The following is a 20,716-nucleotide window of genomic DNA, read 5'->3' as shown; positions in this document are numbered from 1 at the left end:
CAACTAGTAGATCTTTAATTTGTATTCAGTAACTCAGATTAGGCACTGATTCCATCTGATCACGTACTGTGTATGTGTCAAGGATGGTCCTACTCCATCTCTTTCAGCTACTATACGTTAAAAAAAAAAAAAAGGAAAAAGCAAGCAAGAAAGTTATTACAGGTCCTAAGATACACATGTTAATTAATAGGATGCCCATGCAATTTTTTGTACATGCTTAGCAGAAACTTCTTTTAAAAGCCCAACAGGACGCTTTATTATGAGCATCTCCCACAAAGCAATCGTGTCAAGTCCCTTTGTGATTCCAGAGCCCCATGTCTCAGACAGCTTAAATAAAATGCCTTTACTTTCCTCTGTCCAATTGCTCAACACTCATAATAGTTGTGCATGTGACCTCCATCTTCAGATTACTCTAATTCAGCAGGAAGCCACTTTGAATCAATGGATTAAATCTCTGTGCTTTGCTATTAAGACACTATGTCACACATCAAGCTGAACAATTCCTTATCTACAGATACTTTTTTCCAAAGCACACAAAGATCAAGTTTGATATTTCTACATCAGTAAACATCTCACAAAAGAACAACCTGCTGGACCTTTATAGTTGGAATGGTCCTCGGCCGTGCCGATTTTGAACGACAGCAGCACAATCTGCTACAAGGATTGGAGAACTGAATCTTTCCTTCAAGTTAATACCAATTAAGTCAATTTTTCAACAACCTCAGTCAGTTTAGAGAGCTTTTATTAGTATAGTTTTCCCTTGTATCGCTTGAATTCATTCTGTTCATGAGCAGGTGAGACAGTGTTGAAACTGTAACCAAATGGTTTGAAACCAATTTTTTTGACAAAACCTTCCTCTAGAGCAATGAAAAATATTTTCTGTGATAGACACTTCAGTTTAGACACATGTTCTATCAGTCCCGATAACAGCATAGCCTTTATTATTTTCAGTAAAGAGGACAGGACATGCCAGAATCCCTCTTCTGTGTTTTTTACTACTTCATAATATGGGGGGGATTTTTATTTATTTATTTTTTTTTTTTATAGTCGTATCTCTCTTCCTAGAAACGCAGTTACCCGCTCTTGCCTATTTAAGTACTGGTTAGTATAGGTCTGAATGTTGAAATATGCTCTTAGTCATGTCAAGCTGAGTTCATATTTCAGAATAGAGACTAGTGTTTTGGGAGAATTTCTCATAAAATTGTTCAGCTTCACCAGATTTAGCCTAGTATTTTTAGTATAAAACTTTTGTGATTTCAGGGCTTCTGATCACTAAGAACTTAGATAAAGCAAAATATTGAAATCTGTGCACTGTCTGTAGATATCCCAGTACTGGGAAACCGGAACAGTGAACAGTTGGCCTTAAGTCAGTTCTTCAGAACTTGACCTTTTTAAAGTAAAAAGGTCTTGCAAAATTTTGCAATTACATTAAATAAATCCAAAACTGAAACAGTTGGCAAAACATCAGAGTTGACTCTTCACAGAAAGTTTTGTCTACGTTATTGCCACTTTTACTCCATGAACACTGCTACCAGCTAGAAACTACTGTCCTGAACTACCTCTTCCAAGTCTTCCAAGTTGATACCTCAAAGTAACACGTGCAAGTAAGAATCAAGAGACTGCCTTTCTTTCCTTGTGGTCTCCCATCACTTCCCATCACTCCCATCATCAACCATAGCGAGATTCAGAAAAAACCCTATGGAGCTACAGTGCAGACTGCTTGCTTCAAAAGGAAGAATGTACGCGCAACCTGCCTGCGTGCAAGAAGAAGAGAGGAAAGCTCTCAGTTGCTAACATGTTCACTTTTTCTATTAAAAAACTGTATAAAAATAACTATAGGGAAAAGATGAAGCAACAGGTAAATGAGCCCAAACAACAACTGATACAGCCCCAAAGAGCAGAACAAACTTAAGAGCACACTATCAGCCAGAAAATAAGACTGCAAGTTAAGCCTCCAGTACTGTAGAAAGGGAAGAACTTGGGGCAGAACTGACTGCTTCTGTTTCATACCCCTGACCGGGGTGAGGGTGGGGAATCATAACAAGTACAAAGTGGTAGCCAGACACCAAACACTCAAAACAGTATTTCCAGTTGCCACATCCAACCCGGAACTAGTCTTCATCCTAAATTTTATCTGCTGTATGCCTACATTAACATTAAGTTCAGCGGGGCACACTCAGTAAAAGAGCAGACTGAAGAAAGAGCACGTTAAGCCAAGTCATTTACAAAGTCACTTTTCACCATCAATATTCATTGAAGACTGAAAAGGTTCTCGTAATAAAGTATGACCTTTTCCAGTTTCATTCCTCCCAGTGAAAGCAAGCCTTTTACAGCAACAGAATCTGCACATACATTCTTTTACCATCATACAACACTAACAGCTGTTTCTTCATGGAAATATACTTTTTGTAGTATTAAGGAAAAAATGGCTCAGGAGAAGTGCATTTGCTATGCACTGCAAAAATTAGGTAATATTACATTCCTAAACTAGCCAATAATGAAGAGGCTCTGTGGGTCTGTATATGAAAGAGAGAGGGGGAGAAAAACTCTAACACTATTTCTATTAGCAGTAGCAAAACATAACTGGGGAAAACATTATACCTCAGACACCTACCAGCATTTGACAAAGGATAGAGAATACTTTCACTTGCAGAAGAATCACAACAGGCTTCTGTAATAGCTCTTCTCCCTCTTCTGTCCTCTCCCAAAATAGTTTTAGTTCCACATATTTTATAAGAAAAACTAAGACTTCAATAAATGAGCAAAGTGAAAAACAAAGACATTCAGAACGAGGGGAAACTCCACCTTAAACACAGCGCAGCACAGGCAGTTCAGAATGTTAAATTAGCAAGTGGTTTGCTTTCCTTAAAATTCAAAGTTTAAGATGGAGAACAGACTGGGTAAAGCAATTTTTATTAAAACACAGAAGGATTAGGAATTAATGGAAAAGGATTAGGAATTAATGGAAATCTTCAATTAAATATACTGTGTAAATATACCCAGAGGGCCCAGTCTGGATAGGAGCACCCCAGTGATCCTGCACAAGCAGGAAAGATTCTTGTCTTCAGGGGTTTCCAATGTAAACATATCCAGTTCCAATCTCCTCTTCCAGACAGACTTCAGTTACAAAATATAGAGGTAATACTACACTATAATACTATAAACATTTTACAGTACCTAAAGGTAACATGCAAGTGAAGAGCATTGACAGGAGAACCCTTAAAAGACCCTTAATCATGAAAGCAAAGACATACTACCAAAATCAAGATACTGATCACACACAGTTTTTCTGTATTTAAAATAGGGGTTCTGCTGGGTCTCTGTCCCTTTAACTATTCAGCACACGTTGATCTGACTATCAGTGCTTGCCGTGCTATGAGCAGCAGATCTGCTCAATTGTAGTCAGTATGGAAACTCTATACAAAGCCTAAACATGGCAGTAAAACTCCAAAAATAGGTGCCCTAGTGTATCATGGGGAGAAGTAAGACCTTACTGCCATGCAGGACTTAGAGAGGTCATTGCTGGCAGGTCTCTGTCATGACACAGATGATCGTGCACAGCGGGAACAGCCATGTTACAAGAAGTATCTCCATATTAGCTAAAGAAGGAAAACTGCTCATGTGTATGGCAGAAATACAGAAAGCTCAAAACAGCTCAGCAATAATTCAGGACATACCAGTTTGACTTGAGAAAAGGAGGTGGTATTCAAAAACTTCCATTCTTACCGATCTAGACTTTAAAGAGTTGGCTAACCTTCCCGGGTCTCTCCCCCAACCAGGCTGCACTTACTTGACAGCATGAACTGGCTGGTTCAAATAAGAATTATGATCTAAGAGGAACAACTGGACTACCACACAGCCATACATCACTGTTATTCTTGTACATATGCCATGGGTTCCTATACTGAGCTCAACGGCCTGCTTCAATTAAAACTTTTAATATTCTTACCATAATTGCTTTTTATTAGTCAAAGAGGTTACACCTATGGAGATGTTCATACATTAAGCAGATGAATCTTCTGGCAATATTGTATACACTTCTCCCGAGCCAGGTGGCTCTAGTGAGGAGAGAGAATCTATCCTTCCTAGATGGCAGATGAATTTCTTGAAACAGTAAAGAAGAGGAATAAAAGGAAGAGGAAACGAGTCTTCAAGATCTCAAACCATGAAGACAATAAAATCTTACCACCCAGTTGGCTACCTGTAAATAAATGGCAGTTGTGTAATATGTAAATCACTACTTAGTACAGAGCCAGGAGCTTAAACTATAAAATAAAGTTCACAAAATCTTAACCCTCCTTCCCCAAATTAAACTACTTAACTCATGCTTTAAGGAAGCATAGCAGGCCAGGTTAGCTAGGAGTTTGAGCCCAAGGCTTGTGTAAAAAGCAGCTCAGAACATTCTCATCATTCAAATGGCAAAGCACACATCACCAATTCATTCCCTTGCATTTGGCCTTTGGACCTCAAATCACCAGGCAAAGTCCTTTCCAGGGCTGCTACTTTGATGAGATTTTTTTCTTCCAGTTTGCCTCCCCCAAAAGTAATGACTTTAATATCACATATTATATACAGTCGAATAAAACGGTCTGGATTTAACATCCCATTGTTTTTCCTACCTTCATGGGTACATGTGCACCCATATCTGCTCATTTCTTTTTGCTACTTCATAAACAACACCTTTTTAGCTCAAGAGCTGAGACAGACCACAATATTTCAAATTATGAATCCAAAGATACATTAGCAGTCACACTGTCCAATTCCAGAGTACAGTAGTGCTAAATATGAACAAACTAAAAAAGTCTACTGCGTTTCTGCATGTTGTACTGTCTTTGGAGTCAAATTTAAAAGGCGTTGATCAGAATAAACTTAGGAACACTGAGTCTGACTATGCATATGCATCTGCCCATTCTGAACGGGTAAGCTCTCAAGAGTGCTTAAAAGGCTGGTATTTCTGCTTTTCCATGAGAAAGACTAATGGCTCAAAGGACACTGTAGAGACAATTCAGCAGCATGGATCTTTAAGATGCTCTCAACACTCCAATTTATTCTCTTCTGAGATTATATCAGAATGAACATGTGTCTGTCCTGCTGCTAGGAAATATGAAATACCAAAGCATGGATTTATCTTTAAGATAAGGATATATCCTTAAGATACTTACGAATACCTTTATTCAGAGCAGCTTTTGGATAAGCAGTACCTCATATGCTTACAGATAAAAGAAACAAAACTTAAAAAATAAGCAGGGAGACTAGCTCCTTCTCCAGAAGGAAATCTACATACCTAACCTCATTTTCTTAGCTAAGCAAGTCTCTCCCGGGCAGCATAAACTTCCTCTGAAAAAAATGAGCTTCCACTTTTCCCCTTTTCCATTCAAATACTCCATGGATCTAGTATTTGGATCATATATCAGATTCAAACTGATACTGAAACAAACATGATACTCTCTTTTCAAGATCGTACTAGGAAATTTTGTAAATCATTCTTCTCTTATTTACAGAGTAATGGTAAATTCCTTCCCAGGAATTTGCAAGCGTGAGAAACACCAGAAGAGAGCCAGACTGGCCTTCCAGTCTGTATTACTCTGCTTTTCCAAAGCCTAAAAAAAGGCCTCTCAGAGGTTTAATCAAACAGCAGAGCACAGCCTGTTATTCAACAAAATTAACAAATATCTCTTGTGGTTGTCCGAAGCATGCTGCCAGAATAAGAATGAACAACCTATTTTTAAATACAGATCAAGTGCCAGAGATCATCAGAAGGCTTGATGATAACTATTTTGCCATTTCCCAGAAAACATGCTGGGAATTCAGAAAACAACAACAAAAAACAACAAAAGAGGTGTTTCAGGCAACTGGTAAGGATAACCACATATCTAACTTCTGATGTTTGGAATCTCTCATTCACAGTAAGTGTTCCATTGCTAAATTTCTGTTGGTAGGTTCCAGATTAGGCTTAACTAGATTATTACTTTCAATGACCAACAATTTCCACACATTCAGATAAACATAGAGCTTAGTTTGTTGGAGATATGCCGTGAAATCTGGGAATACTGGACATGAAGGGTTCGCGCTGGGCAGCCTGATGATGGTGAAGACGCACTGGGATGAACACAGCTGAATGAGCGTGCTGGAACGTTTTATGGTAGAAACTACATGGTGGGATGATGGGTACGGAGGAGACAAACAGTTAAGGTGCATGGTTTTGATACAAAGCCCACTGAAAGTACACGTAGCTGCATACATTAACTTTTGAAGTCAACAGTTTGAGGCTTCTCCAATGAACAAGTCAGAGATGTAGCTAACCTTCAAAGAAATACTATTTCATGGAGAAAAGGAAGACATTCAGATGTGGTCTTAAAAGCTAGTCTGGAGCAATATGACTTTTATCCAGCCCATCTCAGTAGTCCTTTTGTGATAATGTCTTACTCAGTAAACTGCCCAACAAAGGTAGACTGATGCTGCATTTACCCAAGGTGCTCCGAAGTCGGAGTCTAAAATTTTCCTGCACTTCTTCACTAAAGGAAGGGTTGAGGGAAATCATAAGTAATATAGGGTTTATTTACATAGGGTTTAAGACGTAAGTGAATAAAGGTGGTATGAATGAAGTCAAAGTAAAAACAATTATTCTATGACAAGGAGTCCTTTCCCCCCCCCCCCCCCCCGAAGTAAATTGACTTCTCTATTTCTAAAAGTGAGAAAAAAAGGCTCTTCATCTTTTCATTTGGGAACCATCCCATTTCTTACTTGTCTAGCACAGCATCACTAAAATTCAATAGATCCTATAGGATACTTGGTAAGTACTAGAATTTAATTCTATTAAATATTTAACCTGCACCTCTTCCCCTCCCTCCCCGATACAGCCTTCTAATCATTGCAGTTTCTCACTAGTTCATTTGAAAAAGCTCACTAAGACTCCAAAAAGGCAGCTTTATTCAAGATACTTGTATCACAACAGGATCCTGAGTAAGCAGAAAATTTTCCTCTGCAAAATGAAGTATTTGCTTTTGCAAAACACCAAACGTCACAGCACATCTCCCCCAATAAACTAAGCCCAGCAGTCATCCCCAGTTTTCCTGCTTCATACTTTGCATACTTGCACATTCATTTGTTCCTTATCCTCTCAACCTCCACAGTAGACTGCAAACATGCAAGCAGGTGCAGGAAGTGCAGCCCAGCAGGGGGAAAGAGATAATGACAAGGATATTGGAGAAAAGGAGTCGCCAAAAGCAAAGTGAGAAAAATCACAGAGTACAGTAGGTTGGGGCCACGGGATCCTCCCTTCCACTATACACCCTATTACAAATTGTATCTCTTGGTGAATACACCACTCTCTTCTGACACAGTATGATCAAGTCACCTAAAGATATTTGATTTAACCTTCCAGTGCTATTACCTAAATTTGTCTCCAAGTCCTCCAGCTGGGCTGAGAAGCTTACCGAATGGGCAAACTTCTTCAGAGTCACCAAAGTTTCTAGAAGAGAATACTAGCAGTATCTCAGACTAGACATGTGAACTAAAAGCCTTTATTCGCTCAGACAAGAAAAACTGCAGAAGTACCAAGACAACATTAAGACAGTGTTTCATCGGAACAGTCAGCTGTGCAAAGAGACCTTAGATGCATAGCAGCCAGTCAAAATGTCAAATTTGTTTTGTAATTCTCCATCTTCCAGGAACAGACAACATACTGACATCGTTGTAAAGCCTTCTTCTTATCACCACGGTCATTCAAGAACTTCATAATTATTTGTTTACATTTACAACAGGACTTAACATTGCAACCTGGAGCAGAACTTTTACACAGAAAAAAGTTATCATATATTTTTTCCAAGTTGTGCAGGGGTTTTCCCATCTAGTCTTGTATCCATCCGTATGCTTCCTCCATCAGCACACTGATTGTTTTCCAAGTTTTTCTAAACCAGAAGTCTATAAAAGCAGTCAAGGTTACTTTGATCAGAGGCTGAGTTACACCACACCCTCATTTATTACAGCTATGCTAAAGGCTTCATCACCTTCTCCTACAATTCTAGACCTACCAGCAGCTGTGCAATTGCCAGACAATTGTTTTTTGATAAGCTGTTTTATTAAAGTCTATTAAAATTCCAACTCTCAGCTCACTCATTTCTGCTATACTCACAAGTATATACATTCATCTACTTAAAAATACTAACCTAGACTCAGCTCTTATTAAGTACACACACTTTAGTGCTGGGTACTTTTGACTGAGATATTTGTATACACTAATATCAATATATTGTATATAACTATTACTTTAAACTGTTAATTACTTTAAAGTATATCTTAATATGTTAAATTAAGCTCTACCTCAACAAAGAGTCCACACTTAAGTACAGCCTCCGTTTAGTATCACACTCACCTTTGCCTCACCTATCCAGTAGCTTCAAAAAGAAGCTTTTGAATTTCTAGTATCAAGAAAACCCATACATCCTTTTAGGACCTTGTTCTTGAAACAGTAGAAGTCAAAAAAGGAAGAGTAAGGACAATGATCACTGCTACCGAAATTCTCAGGGAACATGAGAGTTCTCTGAAATTTTGCTTTTTTTCCTTAATGTACTGTGATGTTGCAATCTCCTAATCAGTCAATTTACTCCCCTCACCCTACCACAAATCACAACAGACAACTAATTTTACCAGAAGATTTAAAACCTGCATGAATTTTAAAGGTGGCAGAAACATTTGCCTTGAGATCATAATGGACCCCGTGCTTTTCCACAGCATTGGAACTGTACTTTCATTAAGAAAAAAATGACATACTTGCTTAATTCAGTCATTTAACAAAAAAGCTCAGACAAGTAAACAACTTTCTGAAACTGCAGTTCTGGCCTGTCCTTGTGCTCATACTATTTCTGAAGCACAAGTCAAGCAGCAAGACAGTTCAGTTTGGTACAACCTTAGCGCTCCTGCCTGCTTAGCTGAGTGAGCAGCTAAGTCAAAGTTTTGCCACCTAACACTCCCATATGAAACACAGATGTCAACAGGAGTTAAACGTACATGAGTTTTTAGAACCACAACTGGTCCCTAGGAACAGAAAGCCTGGAAGCATGTTGCTCCTCTCCCACTGGAATACTTAAAGGTTAAGAAACAGGGCAAGGTAGGGTTCTTACAATGCTACACTAACTTTAAGACTTTGGGTATCAATGGATCCTTATAAAATTTTCATTACAGCCATTATTGCTGTACATATCCACCTTAAGCAGAAAGAAACGTGCATTACGCTTACACAATTCTATTCAAGTTCTTAACAGAGGAAACAAACTTGTTTTCTGCTTTCCCACTCCTGTCTTTTCTGTAATGCTCTGTAAGTACTCCTCTGTATTACTCTGCAATTCAAATACTAGACCACCCTTAACTTTCTCACACCAGAAACTGAATTTGGGGAAAGTAACATGCATTAAAGAATGCAGTGCAAACTTTCAACTAATTTTTGATACGTTATGAAATCAAATCCTACCACAGTTCTTTCACACTCCTACATCCCAAAGAGGTAGCTTTAGTTCTGATCTCATGACTTACTTCACAGAACAGCATATCCTTCAATAGTGATGTTGAAAAAGGGTCATTGTGAAAACCTCTCGAGTGTCAGCATAAGAGAAAGTACTACTCATCCATCTTTTGTGTGTTGGTGTGTCCCATAACATTCTGAAGGAAGCATGGAACACCTGCATTCTTAAAACACAAACATTCTGAAATAGCATCATTCTTGTTTCAAAAGAAACAACTTTCATATATCACAGACATGCTGCAAAGGTAAAAAGGTTGTTTTCTATCCTTTAGTAAAGATTCAAAGTAGTCAGCTAAGCTGAACTATTTTGCACTAGGTAACATTCCTTTGGAATTTACTGGGTCAAAGTCTTGGCCAAATTTGTTCCTCACTTTTCAGAGCTATTTTTGATGCATCATAAGGAAGACTAGAGTTTAAAAAGGTCAAGAATCCCAAAGAAAAGTAGTTACTCTGTGTCACTTTTCCTTATAAAAAAGGTCAGGAGGGGGGTTGGTTTTTTTGTTTGGTTGGTTTTGGATACATGGATCTCGATCCAAAACTCAAATCACAGAAGTTTGTCTAATTGAGGCCAGCTGCAACAGAGATTAGTCTAAGATGCACATCAAGACTTTCTTTTGAATCACCTATAATAGAAGTAATTGCTGACTAGATTTTAAAGCAATATAGAGAAAGTGAAACAGAGCTACGTGTTAGTATGTCAACAGAAGAAGTTGTCAAATATATATTGTCAAATATAAGTCAGAGTGCTACCACCGAAGCAAAGGCAACATTAATAGCCACACAACACCAGCTCTCTGAATCTGTAGTTTTGCTTCCTCTTTTTATTATTTCCTCTTCTGTAAGCATGCCTTATCCAGATTTTGGATGCTTCCCATTGAAGCCAATACTGTCAGGAAGGAAGACTTTTCTGAGAGGATGGTCACAGAAGGCAGGCAGAGCTGTGGTATTTCACAGATAACTGTTAAAACACTGTAATAGTAATTTGCAGCTGCCATTATAAGAAAGTTAACATCCATGTCTTTTATTGCCTTGTGTGCAGCAAGTCTAATTTCTTAGCTATGAAGTTCTCCCTATAAAAGTCCATATAAGTTTTAAAGTCTGAGAGATGAAGCTAGAAGAAAGTAACATCTATGGAATTGAATTAAGGTCTTAAAATTGTGCTTTGCATACTAAGCACAAGCTTCCACTTGCAATATAAGCGACTACTAAAAGTTCCCTAAATTAACATTTTAAAAACACAAATTGTAGCAGATCTACTAAGGATTATCCTTCTAGCAGTTGTTTTGTAACAAGTTTCATGGAAAAAACAAGATTACTAGCTAGAGAGGCCACTTCCAAAAATCTCTCCTAAAAAAGGATCTAAGATATTAAACAAGAACTACCTGAAAGTTCTAAGAGGAGCTTTGAAACACCAGACATTTAAAATACACATACATATACATATTTATACACGTATTAAAAAAACCCACAAAAATACTACAAAAATTGCTCCTCAGACAAAGTATTGGAGCGGGCACCGTTAGAGTAACTTAACTCCAGTCAATTTTAGACTATAACCTTAGAACAGCACCTGTTCTAGCACCCTAATCCTTTAGAAGGTATACGAAACCTAAAAGCAGTATGCCTACTGATCTGATATTGGTATCAACTTTCCATGGAAAATAGCTTTAAAGATAATTCCCAGAAGCACCTACAGCCACTTGAGATGCTCAGAGTAGCATCAAGAAGAAATGAAGCAACGCAGATGCTTCCCTGTGAGAGAAAGCAGAAAACATCATATTCCTCAATTCAGATCTATGTACAGGAAATCAAAATTGAAGTGAATTTTCCAGCCACCCAAATAAGAAGGGATACCTGACTCTTCAAGATTTGAAGAACCCTAGAAAGTAGACAAAAGTCAAAATCTGCTCTTTTCCTTGGGGGACGGAGGGGATGAACACTATGCTTGCTTTGCAAGTAATACATACACTTATACAGTATTCTGAAGGCACGAGTGAGATATATATTTTGGAGTGACATATGCTCACAGCAAGAGTCACGTGAATGAGGTTACCAACACCAAGCCCAAACTGATCTTTGTCACATACAACACTGTCAGAGATAGCACGCACTTCAAGATATGCTCAAGCAGTTAGCCTTTCACATGAAATTAAATAGTCACTTATTTCAATGGCTTAAGATGCTTTTGGGAAAGCCCCGTTGACATTTATTTGTACATTAATCACTTAAATGCATAAAAACACACTTTAGCTCAAGTGATGATACACAGGTTATACACAGAAGAAATAGTCCAATTCTGATTTCTTTCAACATTTTCTATCCCAGGAATGCAAAAGCTAAAGTTCTTCATAGCTATTGTAGAACTCTGAATAAGAAATCATTTGCAGATTATGCATTATATGTGACAACCCTTTACAAAACAATTTCCTGTTGTCACTTTTCATCCATATCATTCTACCTAGCTTAAATTCAATCTCAACACCTAGTTTCAAGCCTCCTTCATCACAAGCATCTTGAGATTGCTGTCAGATTACAACCCGACAAATACTGTAAGTGCTAATATTGGGTGTACTTGGTGATTAATATTAAGATATTTTGAATGTGACACATTGATTATTTTGTTCATTTCCTAAAATGAAATGAAACCAATTAGGACAATCAGCACTACGATCACTGTGCTTCACTTTTTTCCCCCGGAAAAGAAAAATGAGAAGCACCCCAAACACACAAACATTAGCCTTTTTGTTTTGTCATAATAACTGTGGTAATTCAGGAGGCACATATACTGCAAGTCCACTGAATCGCAGAATCTTTTATGATAACAGTTTCAAGTTGAACATAACTTGAGTTTTTCATAATCAAACTTAGCATCCACCCTCAACCAACTGCATCTCATCTTTAAAAGGCAAAGGGGAAAAAAGTGTTCAGTTACCTAATTGAAAGATGGTTTCTTCAGATACATTATTATTTTAGTAAAAATGTATGAATCAGTTCTGCTTCTATGAGAAAAACAGATAATACACTTACACTTCTGTGAGTGTACCTAAGTTTGGGGAAGCATCTAACAGAAGATGGATTTCCTCTCAAACTAGTAGTAGTAACCAGTCTTCTTTGGCCTGTCTTGTCTATTCTTGCCTGTTACAGACCTATCTGGTTTTTTTGCATATGTGCCAGATAAATTCCTGCTCATTACTGTACTATGAAGGGGCAGAAGGGGGGAAAAGCCCTGCTCCTATATACTACACCAGGAGCTTGCCACAAAAATTTCTGTTTCCTTCTTCCAGTGGGCCCTGTTCTGCTCAGTTCCCGTTTGTTATGTGACTAAGCTCAAGGCTGTGAGAAAAGAGGGCAGCTGAAAGGTGAGTGCCACTGTTCAAACAGTTCTTCAGGAATCCACTTTCAAGAGTCCAACTGAAAAGAGAATGAGCAGGAGCAAGGCCATGAACTAGCTTAATGGAACTGCCAAGCAACACAGGACTACCAGATGTTTGGTGGGGCAGCTTAACCTAAGCAAAGGGGTAGAAGAGAATAATTTTCCTCATTTATCAGTTCCAACTGAGTTAACTTTTTATGAGCAATATACTCAGTACAGTGGTTTGACATACCCTGTAAGAAAGTTCACATCTTCAAAACAAAGTTTTTTTTCCCTAAGACGAGTTCGGAGTAGATTTTTTTGTCCCTCCCCCCACAGTAGTATTGCTAACTGCATAGCCACTGAGATTAATCAAACAGCATGGCAGACAAGTTTTAAATCACCTGCTGAATGTGACAGTTAGGAAATTTACCCCAGCAGGCTGAAAGACCTTCCCCACTAAAATCATCAGAATTTAAGATTAGAGGGGAAAAAAAAATCCAATACCCTTTAGTGGGAATTGCACAGCTCATCAGTGCTTTGTAAGAAGGTCTATTTATGTCTCTAGCAGTTATGGTCAGAAGTTAACCACAGAAGACCAGTAAGAATAGCCCCAATACTCAGACTGTACTCTATCTATTTCAGTCCACCTGCATGTGTTCGCCACCTTCCCAAAAAAAACAAGAAGAGCCTTATTGTAGTTATTTAAGAGCCGTGTGGACAGCAGTGGAACTGTGCCAAACACAAAGTTCTTGCTGCTACTGTCTTTCCTAAACAATAAACCCTTCCCTCCCCCACAGAAGAGGGCAAAACAGAATCAAAAGCTATTCTACTATTACAATGCAATAAATAAAGTTTAAAAGGGGAAAACAAGAACAAAAAAAACCCTATTTCTGCCCTGTATCATCTAGTCTTGGAGCTGACGGTCCTGGTAGGTCCCTGTGAAGTTCTGATAAATAACACAGCAGCGCTAAAAAGCCCCAATCTAACAGTGAGTGGAACTGCTTCACACAAGGCACTGTATACTTGTATACAACCCTCCTATCTTTTGAAAGAAACACATACCCCCACATACCTTCCACAATTATCATTTCAAAACCAATGCAAGTCCTCAATGGCCATCTAACACTTTCACATCTCAAGACTAGCCCTTTGCACTCTTGTTGAAGGTTGCTCATGAGAAATTAAGACAGCAATGATATGATTTTTCTTTCTGATACTAGAAATGCCACTGTCCATTTCAGAGAAGCCAAAAATTGATTTAGCATGAGTCACCATCCTTAGGTGGTACACTTCCATTTTTGTATGTTTTGTGAATAGAAAATGGTAGTTTCTAAAGCTGTCCCAAGAAGTTGCTTCCATGTATTAAAGCCCCCCAAAATTAAAGCATGCTATATATATATATATATACATAATTCAAACCAAAGCTCTGCACATATAGTCACATTTTCATCTAAATTTAGAAAAAAGAAGAGTGCATTAGAAAACAATATATGACAGTTCCATCATTCACTGCAGTAAGTTTATCTTTAAATGTATAGCATCATCTAAACCCAGCATTCTTTTCAAGCCTTAATATACACAAACGAAAATAACCTGCTTTACTACTGTACAATTACAGTCAAATCTTAGCCCTGCAGGAATCCCAGACAGCCAAATGTGCATGACTGTTACTGTGAGATTAGCATAAAGCTTTACCTCGTTGATTCTCTACTGAGTCTACATCTGCTATATTGAGCAAAACACATGAAATTGCTCTGTGAAGAAAAAGAAAACATGCACGAAAACATAGTATAGCAGGGAATGGCCAGGAGTCTGGGTTTATCCTCAGCTGTCTTGCGAGCTTAGCATACCACTTAAGGAACACCAGTCAGTTTCTCTGTGCTCTGTCCTACATAGGAAGATTATATCAAAGTAGGACTCAGAACTGCTCAATAAGGTATGCCTGGGAGTACAAAATAGAATTAACAGCAATATATCCAGCTGCGGAAAGAAACTGCTCTTACCCTTGACCTAATACTTACTGTTGACTTCTACATCCTCAGCTACTCCAGAACCTCTCATTCTCAGGTATGTGAATCCCAGTATCAGAAAGAACAAGCATGCAGCAGTTAAGAGGAACATGGACAGGTAATGTGCACTGAAGCCTCCAGTGGTGGATACCTCCTCTCTTTTGAACTGCTGGAGAAGCTCCTCCTCGGGCTCTGAGAGATTCTTCTTGTAGGTGTTTTTCAGGTAGGTATGATTTGAACCCGTATGATTGGAGTGGTTGAGTCTAAGGGAGGAGGTGGTTCCACCCGGGGGAAGGCTATTAGTAGCTGTATAGATCCTGGATTCAACATTATAGCTACCAGCAGCACGGCTGAGAATATGATTATTGGTCGTTTTCCTAATGGTGCCTGGAGGGTCAGTGATTTTACTGCTGTCCACGTCTGTGAGCGGTGCTGGCAGCAACAGTACTGTAGGGGATTTCTTAGACAGGCCAATGCGGTACCTAGGAGTGGGAGAACTGGAGTCCAGTTTTTCACATCCTCCTCCTCCTCCCCCCATCGCTGCCGCCGCCTCCTCTTCCTCATGATTTCTGCCCCTGTCTAGACTCCCGGCAGCAGCCGCCTCCGCCCTGTCATTCGTTACGACTATACCAGCACCACAGCCTCCGCCAGCCCTTTCTTGGCCCGTCTCCATCACGCCAGAGCCGGCTGCAGCGCATTTGCTTGTTATGAATGGAGCAGGGGACTTGCTGAGGCTCCGTCTGGGCCGGCGAACTGCAGACTCCTCCTTCGGTACCTGCTGTTTGGCTCTCGCCCCCGCCGCCTCCTCCTCCTCGGAGTCAGAGTACTTGTCCCTGCTGCCGTAGGAGAGGAGCCGGTTACCGTTCACAGTCCGGTTCTTCCACCGCTGCTGCTCGCCCTCCTCCTCCGCCTCCTGCTCCTCGTCGCCGTCGTCCTCCTCCTCCTCCCCTGCATCCTCGTCGCCGTCCCCGGGCTCCCTCACAGCCGGAGGCTGAGCCCCCGCCGAGGCCGCCGCCGGTCTCCGGGCCGCCGCCCCCCACCAGGCATTGGGCTTCCGCCTGGCCGCCTCCTCCGGCGGGGAGCTGTTACTCAGGCCGCAGGCGCCGTGGGGGGCGGCAGGCCTCAGGCCGCGGAAGAGGGGTGAAGCCCGCTCCCTCCTGCCGCCGCCGCCGCCGGCGCCGGCCTGGCTCCGGGGACTGGCTTCCACATCCGACTCGTCCGAGCTGAAGCCCAGCAGCACTTTGCTGCCCCCGGCAGGGGGTGCTGCGCGGCTCCGGCTGCTCCCGGCGGCAGCCCCGGGGAGGTAGGGGTGCTCCGTGCCGACCAGCCGCGCACCCGCGCCCGGGGCCGGTCTCCCGGAGCCGCCGCCGCCGCCGCCGCCTCCACCCGGCGCGGCTCCGGCCGCCGTGTTATTGTTGTTGCTGTTCCGGGTCTTGTTGGCGCCGCTGCGGGCCCCAGCCCGCTCATCCTCGCGCAGCTTCTTCAGCTTCTTCAGGTAGACGGGCCGGGTGCTCTCGGTGACCGGCCCTGGCGAGAAGCCGAAGCGCCGCAGCTCCGAGAAAAGCTCCTCATCCGTGAGCTGCGCGGCCGCCGCCGCCATTTTCCGCTCGCCCCGCCGCCGCGGCGTTTCCTACCCACGCGCCGCGCCGCGCCGCGCTCCCCGCCGGAACTGACGCGTGCGCACTCGGCTGTGGCCTAGACCTGTCTGTCACCCCGCAGGCGCCGCCCGCCGGGGGACTCCGGCCAGACGGGGCGGGGGGCGGGGCAGCGCGGCGCCGGCCGCCCCTCCCCCGCTCCCCCGCCGCCCGTTAACGGCTGCCTCGCCGGCGGGGGGAGGTGGCGCTGGCGCGCGCGGCGCCTGGAGCCGCCCGTGAGGGAGGCACCGCCCTGCTCTGCCCGTCAGCGCTGCCTGGCCGGCGCCGCCAGAGGCGGGCGACGGCCCCGGTGTCCCCCTCACCCCTCCCTACCCCCGGTAGTGTAAAGGGCTTCCCGCTAGGATTTGAGAGGGGGACCGGAGCGGAGATCCGGCCCCCGCGGCGGGGGCGGGGGCAGGGTAGAGGCGAGGAGGTCGTCCCCCCCCGGAGGGCTTGCTGGCCGTGACCCCCAAAACTGTGCCCCCGGCTTGTGAGCGACGTTTTCGCCGGGGGGTCAGGGAAATCGCAGGTGCCAGACCGAGAGGAGCCGAGGGTTATTGGCAGTCGCTTTTTCAGTTGCAAGTGCGGATCTAGTCTAGAACAGTCACACCAGTAAACATACCTTAAATTGCTAGCTGAACGTCTGACTAAAAATCCTTTTGTGTTAAACGGTAGTGAACGAGACCGACTACTAGAAGTCTTTTAACACCATGTAAGGATACAAATGTAGCCTAGTAATGGCTAAAGAAATCCGAAGAAGAGCCCGTCGGCACACCTTTCTGGGGCCATTTTTGTTTTGTTTGCTCATTTCTGCGGATGCACTCCGTGAACTTTTCTTACTCAGAAGTCCGGCATCACGACAGCACAGCTGTGAGGAGGCAGATGAAGTGTGAAGAAGTGAATGCTCTGAGAAACTGCCTCTTGAGTCTCAATTGCTGAGCATTACTCTCTCTAACTTTACAACTGCCCAGGTGCGTTTTGCTCTTTTCTTTGGAATAGTATACTCTTTCAAATATATTACAGTTCAAACTATCTGTTTATCTATATACACAAACGTGTATGTTTGTCAAAATATTTGTGCCAATACAAAGATACGGCATACGGGCACTTCTCTGAACGTCAGACATGTAGTAGCTCTTTTGGATTGCCCCTTTGGCTGCAGCACTGACAGGCCTCACGTGGAGGCTTCAAAATCTCCTTTTGACCTCTGTGGGTCTCTATCTACCCATCCGTAGTGACAAAACCCTGGGTTTACCTACGACTTGTCATAAATGCAGGAGGCTGAGTTTCCATTTTGACCTACCTCTGCCTGGCTGTCTAACTGCGTGCAGAAATGATCCAAGAACAAGATCCAGCCACAAGAACAGTTCCACATTTCCCTCACACAGTCTGCTCCTGTGAGGATAGTGCTGATGTGCCCTGCTAATCTCAAAACTGAAGCTGCTAATCTCAGTTCCTGAGGAGCATTTGCAGAGGAGGCGGTAGAGGAGCTATGAGGCAGTTACAGGCTGAAGATCAAGCCAGTCTGCAGAGCTAGAAGAGTGACTTGAAGCCATCTTTCATAATGATGGTGATGATGATGATGATGAATGGTGATGATTAATTCCTGCATCTCGTTCCCCATTCCTGACCAGCCACACCAGGAAATGCAGAACCAATCCTATTGTTCATCTAGGCCTCCTTTAACATAACTTTTGAGGCTGAAAAACACTATATAAGGTTCTGCATTACTAGGTTGCTCTACATGGCAACACTGTGCACAACTTCATACTTGTTTCACTGGGAGAGGAACCATTTCACGTGCAGCAGTATTGTGCATAAGTGCAATACACAGAACCTCGAGTGTAAGATTACACTCAAAATAAACTCCATTGTGCATTAAACCAGTCGCGTAAATGCACCCACTCTGACCTGCCACCCAATCTATAAGAAGCTAGCTGGTTCCCAAATGCCATGAGACATGCTTCCAATATTCCACTCCTCTTTAGGGAGAAGCAACCCACACCTTCCACCAGCAAGCTGAAATACAGCAAAGACAACATGCCCCCTCAAAGCTCAGTGCTTACCTCAGGCTACCTATGACACTGGCCAAACCAGCAGCAGTCAGTCCCACATCCAATATCCTTACGACAAGTGCACTTCTGGCTAACACCTGCTTTGTTACCCTCCTATCATTAGAAGAATGTATGCTGTCCTAAAAGAGGTGTACCATCTATGATCTTACCAATACAACTCGTATGTTCCATCTGTTTGTTACAGCAATGGCATCATTTAGTTTAGAAACTTGTTTAATTAGCAGCAGGAAGAAAGTAAATACTATGAATTGTTAATAAATGAATCACTTTGAAACTATAGCATGTAGATGCACAGAACAGCTAACGAAAAGTCTGTATATTCCGAGTCATGCTTTAAAATCTCTGTGTGCCAAAATATTTTGAAATGTTTTAAAATATGACTTGTGGTTGATACTGAACTTAGGATAGTTCCACTATCAACCCAAAATTTCCCCATTTATTTCATATCATATATTAGTATCAGTATATCCAGATAGGAGATTTTTAAGAAGTTACTGAAAGGAGATTCTGGTTAAACTTAGCTGTAGAGACTGTTGTTCATCAGGAAAAACTGGCTATTGATTTTTGAACAAGATATTGTGTTTTATATTTCACCTCTCATCCTTAAAGGACTGGCGTTCCAAGGAAACTTCTAGTTCTACCACTGGGTGAAATTGTGTTCCTCTGGAAGTTACCAGTCCTACTTCTATTGACCTCACTGGGACTGGGATTTCAAGCAGTATCTTAATACCTCTTTTATCTTTCTTTCCTGATTGCAAGTTTGTTTATATATTTTTGAAAGTACTTAGAGTCTATGAATGATAGTCTCTCTGGGATTAAAATGTCTGTTACTGCAACTTTCTCTAGCAACTAATGCAACTGATTCCCAGTACTACTCACTGTTGCCTAACTGAAGCATTTAGAAATCATGAGTCACATCTAAAAGAAATATAAACCTCTTGTAAAACTCATAATATTATAAATGCAGGTGTCTTTCTATTTACCTTTTGATTTTTGAGTCTTAAGGTACACTCAAATCACATTCATATTCTCTTGGATCACCATGCAGAGTAGGAATGTGCTTTTTCTTCTTTTTTTTGAATGAAAGGTGAGATACAAATCACAGAACTCCAGGAACTAGTATAGTTACTCTTAAGACAGCATGTGGAGGGAGAAATCACTCTTCACTATGAAAACAAACTGTATTAACCTATTCGTAAGTATATTTATTCAGTTTTATCCAGTTGTTTCAAATACTACATGATGAACATGAAAGGACTTTATGCTTATAGAACTAAACTAAAAAAACTGTAAAACTAAACTGTCTTTTTACTAAGACAACTAATTTCCAAATGTTACAATTGCTGCCACCATACTAGTTCTGTGTAGACAGGCTCACTTCCACATCTCTGTTCTAAATTCTTGTATCTCCTCCTTAAAACATCCACGCAAGTTTTAGTAATGATGGTGAAGCCATCTTTGTTAAATATAACAGTGCTGTAAATGGAATCATATTATCTTTTGTTAGAGGATTGACCATCCCATTCTACAGCTAAGGCGGTGTGTTTTGCTAATGCATCTTTTCCTGAGCGCATCCCATTAATGTTTGAAAGGCTTACACCATCTCTAGTCTTAGCGTTGCTGCCTATTTCTAGCAAAGAGGCGAGGTGTCTTATGCTCGTATTTCCCCTTTGGTGCTGAACTGCTTGAATTCCCCTGCAGCATATTGCAACAGTGTGAGCACAGTGTGTTAGATACCCCACATCCTGCAAAAAGGCAATGTGTTTCCAGATTACAGTTCTTGCCTAAGTGTCCCACAGTAGTTTCACTCCCACACACTGGAGTGATAACCTACTATGACTGTGCTCTTGTCCTTAAAAGCAAACAAGCTTATTTCATAAGTGTGAGGCTTCCTGAGGCAATATAATCCCATCCTACAGTTAATACTTTGCCTTTGATATAACTTATACTGGTCCACAGAGTAGTAAGTTCTCAACTAGGTATTCATCCTTATTCCGGGTATATAATTCTTGGCTCATTTTATTATGAGCTGGGCTCTGGAATGGGACCATTATAAGCAATACAGCTGACTCCATATATTGAAAAAAAAAAAAAACACAAATAAGAACTGCAAACCTTTAAGA

The 20,716-nt window shown here is 41.6% G+C and overlaps 1 protein-coding gene across 1 annotated transcript in view; it reads right to left on the bottom strand.

Moving 5' to 3' along the window:
• Nucleotides 1-16,574, bottom strand: part of LEMD3 (LEM domain containing 3) — a 49,917-nt gene extending 33,343 nt beyond the window's left edge. Inside the window, exon 1 of the mRNA XM_009671775.2 lies at nucleotides 14,897-16,574. Within this exon, the coding sequence (XP_009670070.2) occupies nucleotides 14,897-16,484 (1,588 nt within the window). The 5' untranslated portion in view covers nucleotides 16,485-16,574. The remainder of the gene's footprint in view (nucleotides 1-14,896) is intronic.
• Between the last annotated feature and the right edge of the window lie 4,142 nt (nucleotides 16,575-20,716).

Source organism: Struthio camelus, chromosome 1 (assembly GCF_040807025.1).
Source record: "Struthio camelus isolate bStrCam1 chromosome 1, bStrCam1.hap1, whole genome shotgun sequence".
Taxonomy (NCBI): domain Eukaryota; kingdom Metazoa; phylum Chordata; class Aves; order Struthioniformes; family Struthionidae; genus Struthio; species Struthio camelus.
This window is presented reverse-complemented; position numbering and strand designations above follow the sequence as displayed.